General features: G+C 46.4%; 1 protein-coding gene across 1 annotated transcript in view; it reads left to right on the top strand.

The window, feature by feature from the left end:
• Positions 1 to 22,541, top strand: part of TMEM52B (transmembrane protein 52B) — a 40,998-nt gene that overhangs the window by 15,578 nt on the left and 2,879 nt on the right. The window contains exons 3-4 of the mRNA XM_068258746.1: positions 7,697 to 7,735; positions 20,808 to 20,977. Coding sequence (XP_068114847.1) covers positions 7,697 to 7,735; positions 20,808 to 20,977 — 209 coding nt within the window. The remainder of the gene's footprint in view (positions 1 to 7,696; positions 7,736 to 20,807; positions 20,978 to 22,541) is intronic.

Raw genomic sequence — 22,541 nt, forward strand, 5'->3', positions numbered from 1 at the left:
AAGGGAGAGAGAAGAGCAGGGGGAGATTTACTTTTATCTAATGTGGGTCCCTAGGGATCCAAAAAGCATGAAAGCTCTAGTCGGTCATTTAAGCCCAAGGGTCCCATGGCCTCTGCGCGCAGTATAACCCGCGACTCTCGTCTGGTGAGTTCTTGGTCGCGGTCGCCTCCCCTACGTGAAGGGGAGACATGCAGGAGGCCCGCAAATCTCAGACATCTGGCCCTGCCACCATGTACCTCTCTTACATGTTCAATCAATCTCGGACATCCTTTGCCCGATTTGACTGAAGCAAAATGCTCCCCTACCCTCTCCTTTAAAGGACGGGTGGTTTTGCCTACATAGTAGAAAAGGCAAGGACAAAATAACACATAGGAGACAAACTTGGTTTGACATGTAATGAAGGTTTTTACCTCCCACTGCAAACCACCCAGTCTGTAGTTGGTGCCCTCCCACATGTTCCCACAAAACTTGCAGTTGCCACACTTGTGGTTTCCCCTCGGGCGTCTGCATGTTAACCAGTTCTGGGCGGGAGGCGTACAAAACTCACTTCGGGTCAAGATGTCGCCCAAAGTTGGGGCCCTCCTAAAAGCTACTCTGGGGGAATTCGGGAATACCTTCTGAAGTGTGGGATCTCTCGCTATTATCCCCCAATTTTTCTTGATGACTTTGGTCAAACTCCCAGACATTGGGGTGTAATCGAAGGTGAACGTGAATGTACCTCTCTCCCCACTTTTGGAGCCTCTAATGAGGAGTGAGTTCCTGTCTGCTTTTCTTGCCCTATCCTGGGCCGCTACAAGGGAGCGTTTATCATATTTTCTTGCCTCTAAACGAGCGGTTAACTCCTGTGCCTGTACCTCAAAAGTATCCAGACTGGAGTTGTTCCGTCTCAGACGAAGGTACTGGCCATATGGCAGGGAGGTTTTAACATGTTTTGGATGAAAGCTGTTCCTATGCAACAGGGAATTTACAGCTGTGGCCTTCCTATAGCTCTCACATACTAAATTCTCTCCATCGGGCCTTATTTTGAGGTCCAAAAAGCTGATGGAGTCTTTGCTTACTTCAGAAGTGAAGCGCATGTTCACTCGGTTGTCGTTAAGGTACCCCATAAAGGCCTCAAAACCCTCTGTGTCCCCCTGCCACACGACCAGCACATCATCCACATATCTGGCCCAAACTTTGATGTTGTGTCTGTAGGGGTTCCCGGGGGTTGCCACAGTCTTCCTCCCACGCTCCGAGGAAAAGGCCTGCGTAGGTGCATGCCACAGAGGTTCCCATGGCCGTCCCGGACGTCTGGTGATACCACCTTCCATCGAACTGAAATGCATTATGTGTCAAGATGAACTTCAAACAGTCACAAATGAAATCCTTGTACCCTTCGTCCTTATTGGTCCTGTCCAGGAACTTCCGAACCGCCCTCAGTCCCCCCTCGTGGGGTATCCTGCTGTAAAGGCTCTCCACATCAATTGTGGCTAATACGCAGCCCGGATCCCACACAACACTTTCGACCAAATTGATCGTATTGAGTGTGTCAGCCAAATAGGCTGGGATCCCCGCGAGCAGGGGACGTAACAGGTGGTCTAGGAACCTGGACAGGCGTTCTGTTAGTGAGCCACACCCTGAGACGATAGGTCTTCCTGGGGGGCTCTCCATGGACTTGTGCAGTTTAGGAAGGTGGTACCACACAGGATGCCGGGGGGACACGGGAAGTAGGTCAACTGCCAATCTCTGCGACATGTACCCACTTTCAACTCCTCGCCTTAACAAAGTGCGGAAAGTTGATTGGTACTTATATGTTGGGTTACCATCCAACCTCCGGTAGAACTCAGAATTGTTTAACTGCCTGTAGGCCTCCTTTGTGTAGAAGTCACTCGACATGATCACCACACTCCCCCCTTTGTCCGCCTGCTTGATCACCAGGTCGCGGCGACATTTTAGCCACCTGAGGGCGGCTTTGTCAGCTCTGCACAGATTGTCAGGAGCCCGGCTGTAACATACCGCCTTCATGTCTGCAGCGACCTGGTGTAAAAACTGGTCAATCGGGGAACCGGGGGGAATGGGTATCGGCCGGGTTGATCTACAGGCTCGAAAATCTCTGGGATTGCCCAAGGACAGGGCCCGTGGGGATGCATGTACCTCTTCTACATCACAAGAACCTCCCTCCTCCCACAGCTCCTCTAGTATCCGGAGTGCCTCTATTTCAGCAACGTCCCAGTCTACCTTGGGACTGAACCCTATGGTAGACAAGGGGCTCACAGCCGAGGTCGGGCCTCCATCACTCTGTCCTTGGAGCCCCTCCGCCCCCTCCCCACCCCGGTATATCTGGTTGATCATCATCCTCCTGGTGGTTTTGTAGAGATCCACAAAGAAGTCTACATAATCAAAGTTCCGAGTGGGTGAAAACCCCAACCCTTTCTTCAATAGTGAAGAACAATGCTCGGGAATGGTCTCATTGGTCAAATTGACCACCTGAAGTTCCCCCTCGGGTTGTGAATGTTCGCTCCACTCAGGACATATCCCTATTCTCTCGTTCTCCTTCTCTTGGTGCTGTTGCTGCCATGTCGGTTCTTGGTTGCTACCGGGGAGTCCCAGGTTACGCTTCTCCCAGTGTCTGTTTCTTCCTCCTCGGCGGATTCTCCGCCTAAAGGGATGGATGCACATGGTGCCACAGGAGTTGACTTCGCCTTTGGGTCTGGGTTGGCACCCCGCTTCTTCTTCTTTTGCTGCTTGGGCTTCGATCTACCCTCGACTCTTTTATCCTCCTCCGAGTCCGAGCCCGAGTCTGTGGTCCAGTACCCCTTTAGGTCGTATAAAGAACCATCTGAATATCAGGACGATAAAAAGTTTGTGGAAAAGTGGGAGACTGCCCACCTGAACTACTGCAGAACCTTGCAGGATATCGTCAGGGAACGTACGATTGAGGAGCATAATAAGATCTCTGGGGAACTCCAGACAACAAGAGAACAACTACAGGAGGTCGCTTCAGAGGGGACCTTCTCGGCCATCATCTCTAAGATAGAGAAGAGGATCTTGCCGATTCAAAACGAGTTGAAGACCAGAAAGCTTAAGAAATTTCACCGGGACCAGGACGATTTCAAAAAGGGAAGGATCTTTTATTGGGGGCAGGGAGGCACCTTGGGCAAAGGAACCAGACCCAAGAAGAGAAAGGGGTACTGGACCACAGACTCGGGCTCGGACTCGGAGGAGGATAAAAGAGTCGAGGGTAGATCGAAGCCCAAGCAGCAAAAGAAGAAGAAGCGGGGTGCCAACCCAGACCCAAAGGCGAAGTCAACTCCTGTGGCACCATGTGCATCCATCCCTTTAGGCGGAGAATCCGCCGAGGAGGAAGAAACAGACACTGGGAGAAGCGTAACCTGGGACTCCCCGGTAGCAACCAAGAACCGACATGGCAGCAACAGCACCAAGAGAAGGAGAACGAGAGAATAGGGATATGTCCTGAGTGGAGCGAACATTCACAACCCGAGGGGGAACTTCAGGTGGTCAATTTGACCAATGAGACCATTCCCGAGCATTGTTCTTCACTATTGAAGAAAGGGTTGGGGTTTTCACCCACTCGGAACTTTGATTATGTAGACTTCTTTGTGGATCTCTACAAAACCACCAGGAGGATGATGATCAACCAGATATACCGGGGTGGGGAGGGGGCGGAGGGGCTCCAAGGACAGAGTGATGGAGGCCCGACCTCGGCTGTGAGCCCCTTGTCTACCATAGGGTTCAGTCCCAAGGTAGACTGGGACGTTGCTGAAATAGAGGCACTCCGGATACTAGAGGAGCTGTGGGAGGAGGGAGGTTCTTGTGATGTAGAAGAGGTACATGCATCCCCACGGGCCCTGTCCTTGGGCAATCCCAGAGATTTTCGAGCCTGTAGATCAACCCGGCCGATACCCATTCCCCCCGGTTCCCCGATTGACCAGTTTTTACACCAGGTCGCTGCAGACATGAAGGCGGTATGTTACAGCCGGGCTCCTGACAATCTGTGCAGAGCTGACAAAGCCGCCCTCAGGTGGCTAAAATGTCGCCGCGACCTGGTGATCAAGCAGGCGGACAAAGGGGGGAGTGTGGTGATCATGTCGAGTGACTTCTACACAAAGGAGGCCTACAGGCAGTTAAACAATTCTGAGTTCTACCGGAGGTTGGATGGTAACCCAACATATAAGTACCAATCAACTTTCCGCACTTTGTTAAGGCGAGGAGTTGAAAGTGGGTACATGTCGCAGAGATTGGCAGTTGACCTACTTCCCGTGTCCCCCCGGCATCCTGTGTGGTACCACCTTCCTAAACTGCACAAGTCCATGGAGAGCCCCCCAGGAAGACCTATCGTCTCAGGGTGTGGCTCACTAACAGAACGCCTGTCCAGGTTCCTAGACCACCTGTTACGTCCCCTGCTCGCGGGGATCCCAGCCTATTTGGCTGACACACTCGATACGATCAATTTGGTCGAAAGTGTTGTGTGGGATCCGGGCTGCGTATTAGCCACAATTGATGTGGAGAGCCTTTACAGCAGGATACCCCACGAGGGGGGACTGAGGGCGGTTCGGAAGTTCCTGGACAGGACCAATAAGGACGAAGGGTACAAGGATTTCATTTGTGACTGTTTGAAGTTCATCTTGACACATAATGCATTTCAGTTCGATGGAAGGTGGTATCACCAGACGTCCGGGACGGCCATGGGAACCTCTGTGGCATGCACCTACGCAGGCCTTTTCCTCGGAGCGTGGGAGGAAGACTATGTGGCAACCCCCGGGAACCCCTACAGACACAACATCAAAGTTTGGGCCAGATATGTGGATGATGTGCTGGTCGTGTGGCAGGGGGACACAGAGGGTTTTGAGGCCTTTATGGGGTACCTTAACGACAACCGAGTGAACATGCGCTTCACTTCTGAAGTAAGCAAAGACTCCATCAGCTTTTTGGACCTCAAAATAAGGCCCGATGGAGAGAATTTAGTATGTGAGAGCTATAGGAAGGCCACAGCTGTAAATTCCCTGTTGCATAGGAACAGCTTTCATCCAAAACATGTTAAAACCTCCCTGCCATATGGCCAGTACCTTCGTCTGAGACGGAACAACTCCAGTCTGGATACTTTTGAGGTACAGGCACAGGAGTTAACCGCTCGTTTAGAGGCAAGAAAATATGATAAACGCTCCCTTGTAGCGGCCCAGGATGGGGCAAGAAAAGCAGACAGGAACTCACTCCTCATTAGAGGCTCCAAAAGTGGGGAGAGAGGTACATTCACGTTCACCTTCGATTACACCCCAATGTCTGGGAGTTTGACCAAAGTCATCAAGAAAAATTGGGGGATAATAGCGAGAGATCCCACACTTCAGAAGGTATTCCCGAATTCCCCCAGAGTAGCTTTTAGGAGGGCCACAACTTTGGGCGACATCTTGACCCGAAGTGAGTTTTGTACGCCTCCCGCCCAGAACTGGTTAACATGCAGACGCCCGAGGGGAAACCACAAGTGTGGCAACTGCAAGTTTTGTGGGAACATGTGGGAGGGCACCAACTACAGACTGGGTGGTTTGCAGTGGGAGGTAAAAACCTTCATTACATGTCAAACCAAGTTTGTCTCCTATGTGTTATTTTGTCCTTGCCTTTTCTACTATGTAGGCAAAACCACCCGTCCTTTAAAGGAGAGGGTAGGGGAGCATTTTGCTTCAGTCAAATCGGGCAAAGGATGTCCGAGATTGATTGAACATGTAAGAGAGGTACATGGTGGCAGGGCCAGATGTCTGAGATTTGCGGGCCTCCTGCATGTCTCCCCTTCACGTAGGGGAGGCGACCGCGACCAAGAACTCACCAGACGAGAGTCGCGGGTTATACTGTGCGCAGAGGCCATGGGACCCTTGGGCTTAAATGACCGACTAGAGCTTTCATGCTTTTTGGATCCCTAGGGACCCACATTAGATAAAAGTAAATCTCCCCCTGCTCTTCTCTCTCCCTTCCCCCCCCCCTCTTGCCCCCCCCGCCCGCTCCTTCCTCTATTCCGTTATCTGGATCTGTGGTCCCCGGTTTTGGACTTGGTGGCGTTTTTCTCTCTCTCCTTCCTCTCTCCATCTTTTAGATGGGTCAGATGCCTTCACTTAAAATCTCTTTCCAATGATGCTTTGAGCAAGATCCATATGGGTTGGCTTCCTCAAATTTGACCCTGGGTTGGGAAAGAAAATGCAATATGCATTGGTCAGGTCCCCAATAGGTAACCTGACTCCCTACCAAATCCTACCTTTAGTGACTGGTATCCGTTGCAAGCTTATTTCGCTGCAACAGTTTCTGTGCATAATAACCCTAAATACCAGTAGCCCATATATATTCTCCCCCGTTTTGTTTCCTTTTTGGAGTGGGAAGTATAATGATATAGGACACCACGGGGTCCCTTTCAGGAGCCAACCACAGACCTTTGAGACGCCTTCAGTTTAGGGACGCTGAAACGTCTTTATTGTTCCCCCTGATTTTTTGAACTTCTAGAACTGCTCGATCTATTCTGGATTTGCCTTTGGGTGGCACCTTGGGTGCTTCACATCCCAGATTCCCCTATTTATGATCTTTATACGTTGTTCCCCCCGCTCCTCACGTGGTGCAACTTTTGAACCCAAGGGTCACACTAGCTCCTCTTCCTAATAGATAGTGTAACCAAGTAAGGGATTTTACGCATCCAGTTCTGGAGGCGAATACGCCCCAAAAGGTCTCAAGGCTCATATTTTTACCTCCTGGTCTTTTTTAAATGGGAGCCCCTATGGGTTAGGTTAAGTGGGGTGTTCCCCTTTTTATGTGATAAGGGGTTAAGAATAATCAAATAAAACATATGGTTTTTAACTGGGGTGTCCAGGCTCAGACATAGCCAGCCGTAATGTCAGCAATGTTTAACGCACTTTGTTTATGCACAATCGTGATATAGAACACATGTTTTATTTGTATAATGTGAGAAGAGTGATATTTTATATGTACAGGGTTTCATACCCTATGGACAATGCACGGACAGTTTGTAGGCACCTTTTCACTTATATACGGCTGCTAAGCCGTTCACTTTGTCACTACGCAAGCAGGTTACCATGACACCAGAAAGATACCAGTTTCTCGCCGCTGAGCGGCGAGTCTCCGCCCCCTCACCCCCGACCTTCACTCCCAGGCACTCTATACCAATGGGGCAGCGCTGGGGGCGCGGCTTCAGGATCTAATACAGGAAGCCGTACAGCGCTGCTCCGTTTAGGACACATGCACGTGAGCAAGCGCCAGACGGCGTGAAACGGCTGTAGTGCCGTCCTTACAACCCCTGGTCACCTCCTCCCCAACCACCTCCGCACTTCCATGGAACCCAGGTTTGACAAATACTGACTATCTTTGTCTCAGATGTATGTTGTATACGCTGGTTGCTGTTTGGAAGCCTGAATAAAAAGCAGTTTGTGAGGAAGGTGCACAGCTTTCTCTTTTAAGTACCAATAAGATTCATTACAGCAGGCACATTCATGGTTATTCTGTTTATCGCAATTTACTGAATATACTCCACTGCCTCTAACAATATGAATAAGAGACAAAGCAAAAAGTCTGGATTTTTCCAACCACACAAGCAGAAATCAATGTTATCAGAACCATATTAATGACACCTTTGCTTATCACTGGCCTGGCCTCAACTTGAGTAGTAAAAGTCATTTAAAATAAGTTGTTCTGTTTCTGACTGCAGCTGCGCCAAGACAGAATGGATAAATCAGTGGTACATATGGTAAGTCCCCAAAATAACTACATTATATTACTCAATCTTCCCATTATTCATGTTAATTCATTGTTTTTGGGAAGGTTTTTGGTTTAATCATGGTCACATGAATTTATTCCATTTTAAAGACCAAGTTGAAGTTTTTATACTGTATGTGTTTCATAGAAAAGTATTCAACATAGGGGATTCTCAGCAAGGCTTTTATTCTTTATAAAGATATTCCCTAAAAAAGGATTTAAACTAATACTGGCCAGCCTCCCTGCTCGCTACAGTTTTTTGGCAGTTGGACAGAGCAACTGCCATTCGCTAAGGCCACATACACACATCAGACCATAGTCTTTTGAAAATGAAAGATCACAGACCAATCTTACCACCCTTCCTGTAGTATAAGAGCCATACTCTACACAGTCTTTTCTATGGAGCTGAACTCCCCATCAGAAAAAAATCTTTGCAAGATGCTGAACACACAGATCCTGTACAGACACAAAAGATCAGTATCTGCAAAAGATCTGTTCCTGCCAGAAATCCATTCCTGCAAATTGCAATGATAGTCTATGAGATCTGCAGATCATCATACACACATGATTTAACTGACATTCATCTGCAGATCAGATCCACCAGAATGGATTTTCAGATCTGCGGATCTGCAGATGAATGTCAGTTAAATCATGTGTGTATGATGATCTGCAGATCTCATAGACTATCATTGCAATTTGCAGGAATGGATTTCTGGCAGGAACAGATCTTTTGCAGATACTGATCTTTTGTGTCTGTACAGGATCTGTGTGTTCAGCATCTTGCAAAGATTTTTTTCTGATGGGGAGTTCAGCTCCATAGAAAAGACTGTGTAGAGTATGGCTCTTATACTACAGGAAGGGTGGTAAGATTGGTCTGTGATCTTTCATTTTCCAAAGACTATGGTCTGATGTGTGTATGTGGCCTAAGTGTATAAATCCCTGTTAATCCCCCCATGAAGAGATGGACTAGTCCAAAACCTGTCACTTCTGTCAGATTTCTACTACCTACTGTAAGGCCCGGTGCACACCAAAACCCGCTAGCAGATCCGCAAAATGCTAGCAGATTTTTAAACGCTTTTTTTTGTTTTTTCTGAGGCGTTTTGCAGATTGCTGCTGCGGATTTCAGTGTAGTACATTTCATATATTGTTACAGTAAAGCTGTTACTGAACAGCTTCTGTAACAAAACCGCCTGGCAAACTGCTCTGATCTGCCGTTTTTCAGAGCGGTTTGCGTTTTTCCTATACTTAACATTGAGGCAGAAACGCCTCCGTAAGCCAAAAAATGCCTCACCCCAGGAGGATTTGTTTCTGCAAAACTCCTCCCGCTCTGGTGTGCACACCCCCATTGAAATGCATTACCCTAGTGTATCCACAGCCGCAAGTGGCTGCAGAAACGCTCAATAAGCCGCTCGGTGTGCAGCAGCCCTTAGTGACAGCAACATAGGAGAAAAGTAATTTATGGCTCATTTTACTCTGGAAAAAAATACTTCTTATTTGTCTATGTTTGCACACATTTAAAATTTTACAATTTATCATAATGCCCCTTTAAGTTCAGTTTTACACTTGTGGTTTGTGGTGAGATGCAGTGCAAGCATCGGAGAAATCAGCCTACATATGACCCTGTGTCACGTTGCGAGAACAAGGTCATATGCATAGCACCACGCCCACTCAGTGACGTACTCTCTGTTGGGCAGGATGTACATCACTAGGATTCCTGTCAGTCCATGCATGTGGGCCGTGTTGCACCGTGCTCCCATTGTTTACACTTACTGTGTCGCTCATTGGTTTGCTTTGCTCATAATCCATGCAGTGGGCACGGATCATGCGGATCAACGCGCTGCAGACTTTGCGTCGGGAATGCAGCTGTTTCGATATTTCCGGCACACTGCGTTGCTTTAAGTGTGCATATCTCTATAAAAACTTGCATGGCCCTTGCGGCAGGTATGCATAACACAGGGCGATGCAGTGGCCAAGTGTAAAGGTGGGTACACACATCAGATAAAAGTCTTTGGAAAATGAAAGATCACAGATCAATTTTACCCCCTTCCATGTAGTATGAGAGCCATACCTACACAGTCTATTCTATGGAGCTGAACTCCCCATCAGATAACATCTTTGCAAGATGCTGAACAGAAAGATGCTGCACACATTCAAAAGATCAGTATCTGCAAAAGATCCGTTCCTGAAAAATGCATTCATTGGCCTCAATTCACTAAACTTATCTTCTGTCTTTAATAACTCTTCTAGAGTTGTTACCATGGTGATAAGGCATGTAGTATGCGTACATTTGAAATCGGCGCCGGTAGACTTGGGCGCAGGATACAGCGGTATATAGCTGATCCTGCTTCTGCACAAGTCCGGGCCGATTTAATTACTATTCCCCCTCCAGGCCGCCATGGATAGTGGGGGAATGAAATAATTCGGCTTCCAGCGATTGCTGGAGGCCGAATTATTATGTTTTTAAGCAACTTCGGCTCCGTCTTCTGACGGAGCCGACGTTACTCACTGAGCGCTTCAATAGGAATGATTCCTATTGAAGTCTATGGAGGCGCACTGCTCCGTGTAGTATTCAGGAAACATTTTACCTCAGGCAAGCCTAAAGTTAACTCTTCTGTCTTTAACCACCCTGGCGTTCTGATTAAATCGCCAGGGTGGCTGCGGGAGGGTTTTTTTTAAATAAAAAAAAACTATTTCATGCAGCCAACTGAAAGTTGGCTGCATGAAAGCCCACTAGAGGGCGCTCCGGAGGCGTTCTTCCGATCGCCTCCGGCGGCCAGAAGTAACACGGAAGGCCGCAATAAGCGGCCTTCCGTGTTTCGCTTACCTCGTTGCCATGGCGGCGAGCGGAGTGACGTCATGGACGCCAGCCGACGTCCTGACGTCAGCCGCCTCCGATCCAGCCCTTAGCGCTGGCCGGAACTGTTTGTTCCGGCTACGCTGGGCTTGGGCGGCTGGGGGGACCCTCTTTCGCCGCTGCACGTGGCAGATCGCCGCGCTGCAGCGGCGATCAGGCAGCACACGCGGCTGGCAAAGTGCCGGCTGCGTGTGCTGCTTTTTATTTCATTAAAATCGGCCCAGCAGGGCCTGAGCGGCAGCCTCTGGCGGTGTTGGACGAGCTGAGCTCGTCCAGACCGCTCAGCAGGTTAAATTAACTCTCCAATCCTAAAATAACTCCAGAGTTAAAGACAGGCTGTTAATTAGCTGCATGTGAAAATAACTACAGAGGAGGTAAATTAACTACAGGGGGCTCTATTCATAAACCATTACCGCAAGTTTTCCGCTCAAAACAGCGGGTTTTCTCGTCCATTTAGCAAAGTGGGCATTCATAAAAGCTGTTCCCGCATGAAAATCTACAATCCCCCAGCAGAGCGAGAAATTTCCGCCTTCTCCAGTGTTTTTCTAGATGAATCTAGAAAAAAGTAACAAAATGGCCATTCATAAAGATTAGAGGAAGCGGTATGTGGACGGGAAATACCGCTTCCTCTGATTTTGCGGATTACATACAAGTGAATGGGACAGACCTCCCAGAGAGAGCAGTGCACGGAAGGACTCTGCCGGCTGAAGTGTTTCCGCATGCCTTCCGACAGCTTACCGCCAGCTTTCAGCGGGAGATCTCCGCTCTTGCATCGCAGCTGGCAAGATTTTTTTGAATGACCATCCAGAAGTGTAAAATACCGCTGCGGTGTTTTACCTCCAGGAGTTTTTTCGCCACATCTTTTTTATGAATAGAGCCCAGAGGAGGTAAATTAACTACAGGAGAGGTAACTTAAGGAATGAATAGGTAAGATAACTCTCTCACGTGTGGAGGTAAGTTTTCTCTTGCCTTATTATCTCTAGCATGATCTTAGTGAATTGATATCTGCAGATCTCATACACACCTTGTTTAACAGACATTCATCTGCAGATCTGACAATTATCTGCAGATCTGAAGATCCATCCTGGTGGATCTGATCTGCAGATGAATGTTAAACGAGGTGTATACTGAGATCTGCAGATATCATAGACTATGATTGTATTTTGCAGGAACGGTACTTTTGCAGGGACAGATCTTTTTTAGATACTGATCTTTTGAATGTGTACAGCATCTGTGTGTCCAGCATCTTGCAAAGATTTTATCTGATGGGGAGTTCAGCTCAATAGAATAGACTGTGTAGGTATGGCTCTCATACTACATGGAAGGGGGTAAAATTGGTCTGTGCTTTCTCAGTTTCCAAAGACATTTATCTGATGTGTGTACCCACCTTAAGACCTCTTTCCACGGACTGTTGAACTATGTCCTCAGCAAGCAGTTACCAGGCAGCAGTGAGCAGATACCAGGCATCATCAAGCAGTTACCAGGCAGCAGCGAGCAGTTACCTGGTAGAAGTGAGAGTTTGAGAGGTATTTTACTGCCTATCAACAGTCCGTTGAAAAGAGGCCTAAAGGAAATAATTATGGCAGCTTACATATCCCTCTTACTAAGGTCTCTTTTCCACGGACAGTTGATAAGCCGTGAAATGTCTCTCAAACTCTCACAACTGCTTGCTGCTGCCTGGTAACTGCTCACTGCTGCCTAGTAACTGCTTGCTGAGCACACAATTCAACTGTTCATGGAAAAGACGCCTTAAGCTACGTACACACATACGACAACGATCGTTCGTTGTGAACGACGAACGATCTTTTAATTGATGAAAGAACGACTTAAGCAAAAGTAGTTTTTAAAAGTGTGTAACGATCTGATCGTTTGTTAACGAACGATAGGGAACAACGTCACAGTAGAATACAGAAAAATGTGCGTTTTCTGCGACGGGCTCACGTCTAGCCATTATTAAATCTTCTATGCAGTGAAGATGTCTCATACTGTTCCTGGAAGTGACATCATAGGAAGTTCTGCCCGCACCTAACGATTCAAAACGTATGTTACACTATAAAACTAACGTTACGTATATGACATTACAGTACGAGAACTCAAACTGTAGGTATGTAGGTAGAGCATTTAGATAATACAGTGTTGAAAACACATAAAAAAAAAAAAAACACACTGTCCTGTTTTAGTGTCCATTAAAATTACAATTATGGTATAATCATGGAGCAATTAACGTGTCACAGGACACATTCATAGAACGAACGTTAAACAACGAAAACCACGTTTTGCGCTTGCGCATTAAAATGAAAAGTTCTATGGAGATATAACGAAATGCGCATGTCAAGCCTAGTACGAATTTTAACAATGTACTAGTTTTGCAAACGATCATCGTTTAAAAAAATCCGCCGAGGCAGATCTTTCGTTTTTAACAATCTAGCTCATCCATCATTTGACTTAATGATTGTTGGAGGTTTTTTTTTAAACGATTGTCGTTTTAAATGATTGGGGAATGATCGCTTCAAATGACTATAGTTGCATGTGTGTATGCACCTAAAGGCTAGGTTCACAGTGCTCAGTTGCGTTGCAGAAAAATTCTGCATGTCAACTTACTGCCAGGGATGAGCAACAGATGAATTCCAAATAGGTTTTATTCGGAATTCATTCAGGTAATTAGCACACCTGGGGGGTAAAACTTATGCTTCATACACACTTGAGATAAAAGTCTTTGGAAAAGGCAAGATCACAGACCAATCTTACCCCCTTCCATGTAGTATGAGAGCCATACTCTGCACAGTCTATTCTATGGAGCTGCACTCCCCATCAGATAAAATCTTTGCAATATGCTGCACACAAAGATGCCCGTACACACTCAAAAGATCATTATCTGCAAAAGATCTGTTCCTGCAAAATATTAATTCCTGCAAAATGCATTCATAGTCTATGAGATCTGCAGATCATCATACACACTTGGTTTAACAGACAATCATCTGCAGATCATCTGCAGATCAGATCCACCAGGATGGATTTTCAGATCTGCAGATGATTGCCAGATATGCAGATGAAGTCTGTTAAACCAGGTGTGTATGATGATCTGCAGTTCTCATAGACTATGAATGCATTTTGCAGGAATGGATATTTTGCAGGAACAGATCTTTTGAATGTGTACAGCATCTTTGTGTGCAGCATCTTTGTGTGCAGCATCTTGCAAAGATTTTATCTGATGGGGAGTTCAGCTCCATAGAAAAGACTGTGTAGGTATGGCTCTCATACTACATGAAGGGTGGTAAGATTGGTCTGTGATCTTTCATTTTTCAAAGACTATAGTCTGATGTGTGTATGCACCTTTACCCAGGAGCCTTCTGCTCAAGACCTCTTTTCCACTAACTGTTTACAGGCAGTGAAATGCCTCTCAAACTCTCACAACTGCTTGCTGCTGCCTGGTAACTGCTCACTGCTGCCTGGCAACTGCTTGCTGAACACACAGCTCAACAGTTCGTGGAAAAGAGGCCTAAGGCGTGTATGCGTTATGCAACTGACCACTGTGAACCTAGCCTAAGGCCTCTTTTCCACGAACTGTTGAGCTGTGTGCTCAGCAAGCAGTTGCCAGGCAGCAGTGAGCAGTTGCCAGGCAGCAGCAAGCAATTGTGAGAGTTTGAGAGGCATTTCACTGCCTGTAAACAGTTCGTGGAAAAGAGGCCTAAGGGTGTGCTTTAAATAGAGAAGCCCCACCTGCTGCATGATGCAATCAAGTAACACATTGCACACAGACAGGCCAGAATAACACAAGGATGGTCTACTAACAGCATGGTACCACCTTCTTGTGAACTGCAGAAGTTTAAGAAAACGTAATTCAATACTGTCACTAGCAGGCAAAAAGTACCAGTACATCTTTAGTTCTGCAAGGTGATCTGTATGGATGTTACTGAGAGTTCTACACACAGAGGGAGATACTGCTTGCTTGGCAGCTGGCAAAAACGTTATTTCACAGAAAGCAAACTGTCAGGACCATGGTTATGACATCACCCTGTGGGAGGGGTTTCACTACAATATCAGACATACATTCCTCCCTGATAATCTATTCGAGAAAAGGAAAATATTTCTCATGGGAAAGGGGGTATCAGCTACTGACTGAAATTCAATCCTTAGTTAAAGAGGAACTGAACTGAAAAAAAGTCACTAAATTGAGCCTCCTTATCCCTTTGAAATTAATGATTAGACACAAAACACTTGTGAAGGGCAATATAAAAGTAGATATATTTGTGCAATACAACTATGAATAAAAGAGAATGGCAGGCTCCATCTTAGAGCTCTATCCCTCCATTTTGCAGCTCTCACTCCATGGGAGGTGCAGTATCTGATTCTGTGGGCGGTGTTACAGTTGGAGTTAGACATGCCCATTCACGCCCACAGAATGAGATTTACAGCCCAATGTCATGAGGTCATCATCAGTCGCCCTGTTACAGGAAACTGACAGCTGTGGCTTCTGCTGCTGCCCTGCACTGTACTGGCACACACCTTGATAAAGTATTATTTTTTTCTCTAACTATGCCTCCTGCAGTGTGAGATCTTGTGTTGTCATCCTGTAGTCCTGCAGCTCTTCCCATTCGTTTTGTGCCAGATCCCATATCATGTCCTGTAGTCATGCAGCTCTCCCCTTTCGTATCCTGTCCGGCAGAGGTAGGGGGGTGTCACGTTGCAGAGGGAATCCGCTCCTATGTCAAACACCCCCAACCCTCCTTCTCCTCCTCGTAGGTGTCACGCAGGGGGAATCCTCTCTTACATCATCCAGCCGCCCTTGTCGTCCCCTGTAGGTAGCTTGACAGATGGAATCCCCTCTTATTTCACCACCCCCTGCAAGCCCCCCCTCTCCTACCAGTACATAGCGCATGGACTAATTAAGCCCCATTTGAATCACTCGTGATTCAGGTTGGGGATCATCCGAGCTCTCATACACACTAAGAGAGGTTTGGCACTTCACAGTATAAAAAAGACTGAACAGGTTTTTCCCCCCAAAAATCATAAATATATATGCTTCACTGTCAATGCTTCACTCTTTATAAAACTGACCAAATGTCCACTAAAAAAATATGACCGGCACGCATATGCTTCACTGATATTACTTCAATTACTAATTTCAGGAAAATCGTTTTTTGCTGAAAAGCAACCCTTTTAGATACACAAATGCCCCCTTTAGTTATCAGTTCACATACACACTAAGAGAGGTTTGGCGCTTCACAGTGTAAAAAGGACAGTTATATGTTTTTAGTGGACATTTGTTTAGTTTTATATAGAGTGAAGCATTAACAGTGAAGCATATATATATTCATGTTTTTTGGGGGGAAAAACTTGTTCAGTCCTTTTTACACTGTGAAGCGCCAAACCTCTCTTAGGCTCCCTGCACACTGCATGCGATTCCGATTTTTAATCAGTTTTTACATCCGATTCCGATTTTTTTATCTGTACTGCATGCTGCGTTTTTTGATCCGTTTATTCTGTTGAATGTATTCAGGGAAAATCGGAATTGAAAATCGGAATCTGAAATGGAATCGGAAAGCGGATTTGCAGTGTGCAGGGAGCCTTAGTGTGTATGTGAACTGATAACGAGAGGGGGCGATTGTGTATCTAAAATGGTTGCTTTTTGGCAAAAAAACATTTTTCCTGAAATTGGCAAGAGTGAAGTAATATCAGTGAAGCATATGCGTGCCTGTCATATTTTTTTAGTGGACATTTGGTCAGTTTTATAAAGAGTGAAGCATTAACAGTGAAACATATTTATGATTTTTTTTTTTTTTTTTTTAGAAAAAACCTGTTCAGTCATTTTTACACTGTGAAGTGCCAAACCCTTAGTGCGTATGAGGATCATCCCAGCTCTGCCCATCTGCTGCACCCATTACCAGAGGCAGCCCCCCCCCCCCGATTAGTTTATCTCTCAGGGTCTCTAGTGGTGAGACCTCTGTGCGCCCGAGTTCCCAGCTCTGCAAACCTGCTGCACCCATTACCAGTGACTCCCCTCCTCCTGCTGGATTCTTCTATCTCTCAGGGTCTCTGGTGGTGAGATCTCTCTGCACCCAAGTTCCCAGCTATGCACCCCTGCTGCACCCATTACCAGTGGCTCCCCTCGTACCTGCTGGATTCTTCAATCTCTCAGGGTCTCTGGTGGTGAGATCTCTCTGCATCTGGGTTCCCAGCTCTGCACCCCTGCTGCACCCATTACCAGAGGCTCCTCCCCTGCTGGATTCTTCTATCTGTCAGGGGCTCGGGTGGTGAGATCTCTGTGCACCTGAGTTCCCAGCTCTGCACCCCTGCTGCACCCATTACCAGAGGCTCCCCTCCCCCTGCTGGATTCTCCTATCTCTCAGGGTCTCTGGTGGTGAGATCTCTGTGCACCTGAGTTCCCAGCTCTGCACACCTGCTGCAGCTATTACCAGAGGCTCCCCTCCCCCTGCTGGATTCCTCTATCTCTCAGGGCTCTGGTGGTGGGATCTCTGTGCACCTGAGTTCCCAGCTCTGTACCCCTGCTGCACCCATTACCAGAGGCTCCCCTCCCCCTGCTGGATTCTCCTATCTCTCAGGGTCTCTGGTGGTGAGATCTCTGTGCACCTGAGTTCCCAGCTCTGCACACCTGCTGCAGCTATTACCAGAGGCTCCCCTCCCCCTGCTGGATTCCTCTATCTCTCAGGGCTCTGGTGGTGGGATCTCTGTGCACCTGAGTTCCCAGCTCTGCACCCCTGCTGCACCCATTACCAGAGGCTCCTTTTCTTCAGTCTCTCAAACCAATGTGACCTGTGTAGACACAGCATGGTCTATATTTCGTGAAGTAGAGAACTTGCTGCGGCTACAGAGGTCACAGCTGTTTGGAGAACTGGCCAGCAAGAAGACTTGAGTGGAGCTTCCCACAGACTATGACTATGGCAGGATTAGATTGTGAGCTCCTCTGAGGACAGTCAGTGACATGACTATGTACTCTGTAATGTGCTGCAGAAGATGTCAGTGCTATATAAATACATAATAATAATAATATGGTAGGACATTAGACTATGACTATGGTAGGATTAGATTGTGAGCTCCTCTGAGGACAGTCATTGACATTGCTATGTACTCTAATGTGCTGCAGAAGATGTCAGTGCTATATAAATACATATTAATAATATGGTAGGACATTAGACTATGACTATGGTAGGATTAGATTGTGAGCTCCTCTGAGGACAGTCAGTGACATGACTATGTACTCTGTAATGTGCTGCAGAAGATGTCAGTGCTATATAAATACATAATAATAATAATATGGTAGGACATTAGACTATGACTATGGTAGGATTAGATTGTGAGCTCCTCTGAGGACAGTCATTGACATTGCTATGTACTCTAATGTGCTGCAGAAGATGTCAGTGCTATATAAATACATATTAATAATATGGTAGGACATTAGACTATGACTATGGTAGGATTAGATTGTGAGCTCCTCTGTGGACAGTCAGTGACATGACTATGTACTCTGTAATGTGCTGCAGGAGATGTCAGTGCTATATAAATACATAATAATATGGCAGGACATTACACTAGGATTATGGTAGGATTAGATTGTGAGCTCCTTTGAGGACAGTCATGTCATTGTAAAGCATAAAGCTATTATTCTCATCCATATGCCAGACTCCACAACAACTGACTGCCCTTGCACTACTAATCAGTTATTATGATCAGCATTTCGCGGAGCGATTAGACGTCCAGGACACAGATGAGGCTGCAAGAAGCATACAGCGACATAATGAGAGCACTGAGGAGCAGTGGGAGTGTGCAGGACTCGCATTAGTTCAGAGGTCCTGATCTTCTCACTCAGCAGATGTTACAGCAGTTCCCCCTCTCCTGCTGGCTGCTGATCGGTGAACTGTGGAGAATGTTGGCTGGGGAAATGTGTCAGAGACCCTTTTCAGATGGACTGCACTCTGCTACGGGAGAGAGGGGGGAGGGCAGCACACCCATTCACACAGACAGCAGAGCGTGGTGCTGTGTGCTCACTGTGACTATATAGCTGTGTGTTCAGCGTCCGGAGAGGCTTCTTGCTGTGAGGGGGGGCCATGCCTCCCCAGGCTACTGTGTAGTGCTGCTGTTCCGCTGAAGTGATGACATCGCTGGCCCCTCACTGCTGCTGACTCATCTCTCCTCCCCAGCTGGCTGTACCTCTCTTGCTTCCTCCAGTGTCCGATATCCCTTGTTCCCTTCTCTCCACTGTTCTGCTGACTCTCACCTCCCTCAGCTGTCTGTGCTGAGGCTGTCATGTTTATCGGCACTGGAGGCGCCTCCTGATGACGCAGTGTCTTGGTAGGCGGATTTTCAGACAGCAGAAGGAGGTCTCCCAGAGACCTTTGCAGCTGAGCTTGCCGAGCATTGCCGACAGCTATGTTACAGGGGGTGGGGTTTATCGATTTATTGTAATTATAGAGTCTTTTTTACATATTTTTGTACAGTAATTGCACTGTTTTTGCCTACAGTTTTTTTACATGGTTTGCTATGCCCTGTTTTCAAATTCTGAGTTCAGGTCCGCTTTAAAGTTCCGGTACTTATCCGTTAGCCGGGCGCATCCTCTAGGTGGCGACAAAACTCCACCAGAGTTACATCTTTCCCTACTATCCATGTCGGCCTGGAGGGGGAATAGTAATTAGCACCACCTGCCGGATGCGCCCGGCTAACGGATAAGTACCAAAGTTCCTCTTTAAAGGGGTTCAATTCCATTCAAATCGAATCAAATCATGAATCAGACATGTCAGATTGAATCAAATCAAATCAATGAATCAAATCAAATTGAATCGAATCTGACAAAGAATCATATGGTGTAGATGGGACTGATTCTCCCAGCTGCTTATGACTCTTTTCACAAAACGACTCTCTGCACCAGGGTCTGGTTGCCAAGCAACAATGTAAACACATATTCAGCAGCTCAGCAGAGCTCAGCAGTTAGGGGTAACGACTATTCCTGCTAGAAGTGGGTTATACCACTGAAAACTATGTAGGCAGCAGTTATGGTTGTAAAAGAAAGTAAAAAAAAAACACCCCTAGCAAATGGATTAGCCTCCCAGTCCTTCATAGGTCACTATTTACAATACATCTTATATTGATGAAACCATTCATTTAAAAAAAAAAAAAACTTTTTACACTATTTTAGAAGGATGTTTAATAGTTTATGCATAAAACACTTTTTATTTTTTTCCTCATTCGCGGAAGAACCCCTTTAACATTTGACAGTGCGTACGTTAAAAAGGGGCGCTGGGAAAAAAGGGCGCCGGGTTTTTAACGATAAGCATCGATAACGTTTAAAAATGTATTGTACTGTATTTCGTTTAAAATTAATGTTTTGTAAAGTTATAAATCATTAAATAATGTGCATTAAATCGGCAATTGTAAAAACGTTAATCTTTCGTTTAAATAGTGAAACGTATAATAACGTTTAAAAAAATAAATTACTAAGTAACCCTCCCTGTACCTACCCCTAACCCCTAGACCCCCCTGTTGATGCCTAAACCTAAGACCCCCCCTGTTGGTGCCTAAGTAACCCTCCCTGTACCTACCCCTAACCCCTAGACCCCCCTGTTAGTGCCTAAACCTAAGACCCCCCTGTTGGTGCCTAAACCTAAGACCCCCCTGTTAGTGCCTAAACCTAAGACCCCCCCTGTTGGTGCCTAAACCTAAGACCCCCCTGTTGGTGCCTAAACCTAAGACCCCCCTGTTGGTGCCTAAACCTAAGACCGCCCTTTTGGTGCCTAAACCTAAGACCCCCTGTTGGTGCCTAAACCTAAGACCCCCCTGTTGGTGCCTAAACCTAAGACCCCCCTGTTGGTGCCTAAACCTAAGACCCCCCTGTTAGTTTTTTCGTTTAAAAATAATGTTTAAAAAAATTTATTGTACTGTTTTTCGTTTAAAAATAAAATTTAAAAATGTATAAATCATTTAATAATGTGTAATCATGAGAAACAGTAATAAAACATTAAGTCTCCGGGCGCCGCTTTTAAAACGTTATTTTTCTCCGGCGCCCTTTTTTCCTATCGGGCGCCCATTAAACGATATTTATTATAGGAGTGAATGGTGGCGCCCGATTTGTCCACTAGCCTCAGGCGCCCGAATTTACTGTTCCCTTTGACAGTATGTTTCTGCATTTTGCTTTAGAATGATTATGACTACTCTTTCCCCAATGTCACCATTGCTTATGTTGTACCTCATTCCACAGGCTTGTAGTCACTGCAGGGGTCCTGCTTCTCACATTTGGTGTCACCTGTGCTTGTCTGCGTTGCTGGTACCTGAGGCAGCAGCGCTCCCCTGGGAGAGGAGGAGAGCAGCCCTGTGAAGTTACAGTCATCGCCATCGACCATGACAGCTCCATCCAGAGCACTCTGACCTGTGAGTCACTTCAGAGCATGATAATGCGCTATCTGCTAATTGCCGTATTGGGAGGCTGTGTTGTAATGTATGCAGTGCCGGCTGCAGTGATGACATGGGTGATTCATACACACAAATGGTGTCTAAGCATTGTGTGACTGTGCATATATATGACCATATTAAGGGGAAAGATATATTAACCAGCTCTAAACAGACTCTAATAATTATCTGCATAATACTTTCTATGTTTAAATAATAACTTCACAGATCCTAGATCCGGAAGTAGACCGAAGAAAACAGAGCAAGTAACCTTAAAGGGAACCTAAACTGAGAGGGATGTGGATGTTTCCTTTTAAACAATACCAGTTGCCTGGTAGTCCTGCTGATCTCTTTGCTGCAATAGTGGCTGAATCACAAACCTGAAACAAGCATGCTGCTAATCCAGTCTGACTTCAGTCAGAGCACCTGTTCGGCATGCTTAATCAGGGGCTGTGGCTGAAAGTATTAAAGGATACCCAAACTGACATGTGACATGATGAGATAGACATGTGCAATTGTGTATGTACAGTGCCTAGCACACAAATAACTATGCTGTGTTCCTTTTTTTCTTTCTCTGCCTGAAAGAGTTAAATATCAGGTATGTAAGTGGCTGACTCAGTCCTGACTCAGACAGGAAGTGACTACAGTGTGACCCTTACTGATAAGAAATTCCAACTATAAAACACTTTCCTAGCAGAAAATGGCTTCTGAGGCCTGGTGCACACCAAAAACCGCTAGCAAATCCGCAAAATGCTAGCAGATTTTGAAACACTTTTTCTTCTTTTTCTGTAGCATTTCAGCTAGCATTTTGCGGTTTTGGGAAGCGTTTTTGGTGTAGTAGATTTCATATATTGTATGGCCTAGTGCACACAGGTTCTGCTGCGGTTTGCGATCCGCTTGCGGGTGCGGATCCGCTAGGGTAATGTATTTCAATGGGCTGATTCAAACCAGAGCGGGAGGCGTTTTGCAGAAACGCATACTCCCGGGCTGCTGCAGATTTTGGATTGCGGATGCGTTTCTGTCTCAATGTTAAGTATAGGAAAAACGCAAACCGCTCTGAAAAACGGCACTTCAGAGCTGTTTGCCAGGCGTTTTTTGTTACAGTAGCTGTTCAGTAACAGCTTTACTGTAACAATACATGAAATCTACTACACCAAAAACGCTTCACAAAACCGCAAAATGCTAGCTGAAACGCTACAGAAAAAGAAGAAAAAGCGTTTCAAAATCTGCTAGCATTTTGCGGATCTGCTAGCGTTTTTTGGTGTGCACCAGGCCTTACAGTAAAGCTGTTACTGAACAGCTACTGTAACAAAAAACGCCTGGCAAACCGCTCTGAAGTGCCGTTTTTCAGAGAGGTTTGCGTTTTTCCTATACTTAACATTGAGGCAGAAACGCATCTGCAATCCAAAATTTGCAGCAGCCCGGGAGTATGCGTTTCTGCAAAACGCCTCCCGCTCTGGAGTGCACCAGCCCATTGAAATACATTACCCAAGCGGATCCGCACCCGCAAGCGGATCGCAAACCGCAGCAGAACCGCTCTGGTGTG

This window comes from Hyperolius riggenbachi, chromosome 10 (assembly GCF_040937935.1).
Source record: "Hyperolius riggenbachi isolate aHypRig1 chromosome 10, aHypRig1.pri, whole genome shotgun sequence".
Classification (NCBI taxonomy): Eukaryota; Metazoa; Chordata; class Amphibia; order Anura; family Hyperoliidae; genus Hyperolius; species Hyperolius riggenbachi.